This window comes from Tupaia chinensis, unplaced genomic scaffold, assembly GCF_000334495.1.
Source record: "Tupaia chinensis unplaced genomic scaffold, TupChi_1.0 Scaffold138725_1, whole genome shotgun sequence".
NCBI lineage: Eukaryota > Metazoa > Chordata > Mammalia > Scandentia > Tupaiidae > Tupaia > Tupaia belangeri.
The window spans coordinates 451,503-457,860 of record NW_006198617.1 but is presented as its reverse complement, the minus strand read 5'-3'; the positions used below and the strand labels follow the sequence as shown (position 1 = coordinate 457,860).

The 6,358-nt window shown below is 52.7% G+C and overlaps 1 protein-coding gene across 1 annotated transcript; it reads right to left on the bottom strand.

The window, feature by feature from the left end:
- Window positions 1–176: 176 nt before the first annotated feature.
- Window positions 177–6,003, bottom strand: NATD1 (N-acetyltransferase domain containing 1). Its single transcript, XM_027765570.1, has 4 exons — window positions 5,980–6,003; window positions 1,594–1,712; window positions 712–852; window positions 177–578 (listed from the first exon to the last, which is right to left on the bottom strand). Exons 1-3 carry the CDS (start codon window positions 5,981–5,983, stop codon window positions 736–738), a joined length of 240 nt encoding a protein of 79 aa, XP_027621371.1. The 5' UTR covers window positions 5,984–6,003; the 3' UTR covers window positions 177–578; window positions 712–735.
- Between the last annotated feature and the right edge of the window lie 355 nt (window positions 6,004–6,358).

Here is a 6,358-nt window from a genome sequence, read left to right as displayed (position 1 = left end):
GCGTGTGTGTGTGTGTGTGTGTGTGTGTGTGTGTGTGTGCACGCGCGCGAGTGTGTGTGCACAGGCAGCTCGGCTGCTGTCAGTTGTTCTTCCTCCCCTGGTCTCCTTCAGGGAGGGCTGCCAGCTGTGGCTCTGCACCGTGCAGAGTGCAAAGTCAGAGACAGGGCGCAGCGTTGGTGAGGTCAGCTGGCCTGGAGGTTGGCACACGAGGTTTAGTTTTGCTGCCTTGGCTCCAGGGAACACCCTTCTTGCTTCCAAAAGAGATGCAGACCCAGGAGGTGGTGGTGGGGTCCCAAATCAGCCCTTCTGCTGATGCCAGAGCAGGGAGCGGCCTGGCAGGGCCCAGTCCAGTGCCAGGTCCCCACGACTGCCTGCAGGAGGTCTCCTGCAAAGCCAGCTGGTCCCCGTGGAAAAAGGGCTACGGGGACAGTGGTTGCCAGTTCCCCTCTGCATGGTCACTGGGTCACTTGCCATCCTCTGCCGGCCGCCACTATGGCCCTGGACAGGGAGCAGGTGAGCGTCCTTACAAAAACAGTGCTGAGTCTGTTCCGGGTGGGACGGTTCCTGAGAGCTCCACCCTCTGCAGGGTCACGGGGTCACTTCCCCTCCTCTGCCGGCCACCACTATGGCCCTGGACAGGGAGCAGGTGAGCGTCCTTACAAAAACAGTGCTGAGTCTGTTCCGGGTGGGACGGTTCCTGAGAGCTCCAGCCGGGCAGGTGCCCGCGGGCCGGGGTTACGGCTGCAGACGCTCCAGGTACTGTGGCAGGGGGTTCTCCTTCACGTACTTCTGGATGTACCAGCAAGTGAGATGGGCCTTCAGGTCCTCCTCTACCACGAAGTCCAGGGCGGCCTGGCCAGGGTGGAGGGAAGAGCTGTGGGACTGGCTGCCCAGCCCACCAAGAGAAGGCTCCTGGCCACCTTGCCAGAGCTGCCTCCTGGTGGCCGGGTAACCCCAGGGTCTGGCCAGCTTCCAGGCTGGGCCTGTACACAGAAGACGAGATTCTCCCTTCACCAGGCAGCCCCATTCTCCCCAGCCTGAGCTGAGAACAGAGGGCAGGGCAGGGTAGGGGCCAGCAGGGGGCCCAGCCAGGTCATGAGCAGCCCTCAAGGGACTTTAAGGCCATTCCCTGCCACAGTGGAGTTCCGATTCCCGTCCTTAAGCCCAAACCTGCTGTCCAGGCAGCCTGGGGCTTAAGGTGCTTTGGGGAGGAAGGGGCGGCAGAATGGCAGAGCCAGCTCCCGGATCGTGCATCCATTTGTTCCTCGATGATCCACCCAGCACCTACAGGGCCGGGTGCTGGGACTGCCGCACGGAGCCAGGCTGGCCGGGCAACCCCTGACACAGCTGGCGTGTGGTGACCCTGGAGGCATGGCCATGCCAGGGTGCTGCAGACAGGTGCCTGTGTCCAGAGGAATGCCCCAGCTCCCAGAGGAGCAGGAGGGGATGCGTGCTAACTGATGCCTGCCCCACGAGACTGCGGGCAAGACGGCACGTGAGCCTATGCTTTGGCCAAGGCATGGGCTGGAGTTGGCCACTGGGTCATTGTCTCCTCTGAGTAGGAGGGCAGAGCCCCATCCCCCTACCCCTTACCTTGGCAAGGTGTTTGGCGATGCCGCGCCCACGGTAGGCGTCAGGGACCTCGGTGTGCTGCAGGTCCACGATCCGCTTGCCCACGTACTCGTAGAGCAGCACGGCCCGGTCGTGACATCCTGTGGGTGGGGTGGGGATGGGCAGCTGAACCTGGAGGCCTCCAGGGGCCCAGGGGACCCAGCGTGGAGGCCAAGGTGGAGGGACAGGCACCTGGAGTCACTCAACTGCTAGAGTCCTGACTAACCTCTCTGAGCCTCAGTGTCCCCATCTGTAAAGTGGGGAGATAATTACATTCCTCATCGGGTTGTGCAGAGCATCAGATAAAGTGATCCCTGCAAAACATGTGCATGCAGCTACGTCTGGGTCACACATGCCCACAGGTGCCCTAGCTACTGTCACAACCTCAGTGCCTGGGGCCCTGCACGGCCCTCTTCACACGTCCCCACCTGAGCCCCCTCTCAGAACCTGCACTGCTCACACAGCAAAGCTTGGCAAACCTGCAATGAAAGCAGAGGCCAGAGAGACAGAGAAGCAGCAGCACCCAGCCTGTCAGGACCAGCACAGAACCCACTGGAAATGTGGCGGGCAAGGCAAGAGACTGGGCCCCAGAGTCCATGAGAAACAGATACTGGACATGAGAAGCAGGGACAAACAGGTCTTCATGCCCTCCACCAGTCTACCCCAACCTTCTATTGCAAAAACATTCAACTAAAGTCTCTCTGACCATAGTTTAAGTTCCTGATCTATCTGTCCATGCATCCAATGATCCATCACCCTATCCACCCATTTTCTACCCAACCATCCATCCATCCACTCAAGCCACCCACTCATCACTCCATTCACTCACTCATCCATCCATCCATCCATCCACTCACCCATTTATCTGCTCACTCACCCATCTATTGATACATCAATCCATCCATCTACTCACCCACTTGCTCATCCATTTATCCACTCATCCATCTATCCACTTACTCACCCATCTATCCATCTACCAATTTATCCATCCATCCATCCACTCCTCCATCCATCCACTCACTCACCCATGTATCCATCTACCAATTCATCCATCCATCTATCCACTCCCCATCCATCCATCCATCTATCCATCCATCCATCCATCCATCTGTTCACTCACCCATCTACCCATCCATCTAACTATACTACCATTCACCCACTTACCCGTCTATCCATTCACTTGCCCATCCATCCACTTACCCATCCATCCACCACTTATCCATTCATCCACTCACCCATCTGTCCATCCACCTATTCATCATCCACTAACCCATCTACTCACTCACCCATACATCCATCTATCCATACATCCATCTACCCATCCATCCACTTGTCCATCTATCTACTCACTCACCCATCTATCCATTCACTCACCCATCCATCCAACTACCAGTCCATCTATCCACTCACCAACCCATCCACCCATCTGCCCACCCCTCTGTCCATCCACTCACCCACTCATTCATTCGCCCATCCATCAACCAACCAAGCAACCATCCAACCATCCATCCATCCATTCACCACTCATTCTACCACAAACCCCTCTAACCACTCACCCATCCATCTATCCATTCACCTGTCAATTCACTCATCCATCCATCCATTCACCCACCCACCCACTTACTCATGCATCCATTTACCCATCTATCCTTTCACCCACCCATCTATCCACTCAATCACTCATCCATCCATTCACTCACCTACCCATCTACCCTTCCACCTATCTGTTCATCCATCTATGAACTCACTCACTCATCTACCCATCCAATCATCTATTCACTCACCCATCATCCATCCATCCATCTATGAACTCACTCACCCATCTACCCATCCATCCATCCATCCATCCACTCATCTATCTATGCACTTATTCACCCATCCATCCATCCATCTATCTACCAATCCATCCAGTCACTCATCTATCTACTTACTCACACATCCATCCATTTACCATCCATTCATACACTCACCCATCTATCCACTCACTCAAACATCCATCCATTTACCCATCCATCCATTCACTTATCCATCCATCCACCCATCTATCTATCCACTCACCCAACTATCCACTCACTCACCCATCCATCGACCTATTCATGCATTCACTCACTCACCCCCCCATTCATCTATACATTTACTCACCCATCTAACTACTCACTCATCCATACATCCATTTATCCATCCATCTACTCACTCATCTATCCAGTCACTCACCCATCCACCCACTCACCCATTCATCACTCCACTCACTCATCCATCCACCTACCCATCTATTTATCCACTTGCCCATCCACCCATGCACTCATCCATCTACCGATCGATCCATCCACCTACCCACCCATCCATCCATCCACTTACCCATCCATCCACCCACCTACATTTTGATCCACAAACTCATCTATCCACTCACTCACCCATCCATCCCTACCAATCCATTCATCCACTCACCCGTCCATCGATTCACTAACCCATCTGTCCACTTATTCACCCATCCATCTACTCACCCATCCATCCAGCAATTTACCCATCCATCCATCCACTCACCCATCTATCCACTCACTCACCGATCCATCCACCACTCATCCATGCATCTACTTACTTCTCTATCCATCTACCCATCTATCCATCCACTCATCATGTACCTACTCACTCACTTACTCACTCACTCACTCATCCATCCATCCTCCATCTATCCATCCATCCATCCTTTCAACCATTCATCTACCCACCCACTCAGCCATCCATCTACTCAGCCACCCACCCACTCACTCATCTATGCATTCACTCATTCACCTATCTATCTACCCATTCATACATGCACTCACCCATCCATCCACTCACCCATTCATCAACTCACCAATGTATCCATCAATGCACCAATGTATCCACTCACTCACCCAACCATCTATCCACTCACTCATCCATCCATCCATCCATCCATCCATCCATCCATCCACCCCATCCACTTACTCACTCACCCATCTATCCATCCATCCATCCATCTGCTTACCCATTTATCCACTCACCCACCCATCTATACATCTGCTAACCCATCTATCCACTCACTGACCCATCCATCCACCATCCATCCATAGTCTCACCCATTTGTCCATCCACCTGCCCATCCATCTACTCACTCACCCATCCATCCACCACCCATCCATTCACTCACTCACCTATCCACCCATCCATTCACTCACTCACCTATCCATCCGTCCATCCACTAACTCATCTATCCACTCACTGACCCATCCATCCACTACAAATTCATCCAACAACTCATCAGTGTATCTACTCTACATCCATCCATCCATCCACTCATCTATCTATTCACTCACCCATCAATCCATCTACTCATCCATTCATTCATCTACACTCACCCATCTATCCACTCACTTACCGCATTCTTCCATCCATCCTTACACTCATTCACCCTTCCACCCATCACCCAAACACCCATTCATCTACTCATCTATCCATCCACTCACCCATTTGTTTACTCACTCGCCCATCCATTCACCCACTCAGCCATTCACCTACCAATCCATCCGCTTACCCATTCATCCACCCACCTATCCATCTTTCCACTCATCCACTATCCCATCCATCCATCCACTAATTCATCTGTCTACTTACTCATCCATCCATCCATCCATCCACCCACCAATCCATCCACTCACCCATCTATCCACTCACTCACTCCTCCATCCATCACCCATCATCCACTAACTCATCCATCCATCCAAACACCCATCCACCCACTCATCCATCTACCCATCCATCCATCCATTCGTCCATCCATCCACTCACCCATTTTTTCACTCACTCACCCATCCATCTACCAACCCATCACTCTACTCAGCCATTCACCTATCCATCCATCCATCCAGTCACCCATCCACTTACCCATTCATCCACCCACTTGTCCACCCTCCCATCCATCTACTCATCCATATATCCACTCACTCACCCATGCATTCATCTACCTAACCCTATCCACTTGCCCATCTTTCCATCCACTCACCCATCTGCCCATCCATCCACTCATCTAGCCACTCCCCACCTACCTCCACTCACCTAACTATCCATCCATGCACCCATCCACACACACCCACTCATCCAGTCATCCATTTATCCATCCAACCATCCATTCCTCTACCCACTTGTCTCCTACCTTCCCATCCATCCACTCTCCTATCTACCCACCCACTCACTCACCCAAGCATCCACTTACCCACCCATCCATCCATCCATCCATCCATCCATCATCATTCCACTCAACCATCCACTCACCACCTACTCACCCATCCATTCATCTCTTTAACGACTAATCTATTCACCCACCCACTAATCCATCCATCCACTCACCCATCCATCCATTTGTCCATTCAATGTTTCTAGAGTCCCTGGCACTGTTCCAGATACTGGGAACACAACAATGAACAAGACAAACAATGAGTCCTGTCCTTGTGAAATTGACCAGAAGGAGAGAAAGGTAACATCTGAAAATAAGGTGAGTGGGTGCAATGTCGGGAGATAGGGACTGGGTGGGGGAGTTGTAGTGGGGACAGAGACAGAAAAGAGAAGAGAGAGCTATGTGATATCCAGGAGAACAAAGCTCTAGGCAGAGGGAGCAGCCAATAAAAAGAACACGGCAGGAGTGGGCCAGTCAGGGATAGCAAGGAGCCAGGTGGCTGGAGTACAGTGGGGAAGGAAGGGTGGAGGAGATGTGAACTGGAAGCCGCTG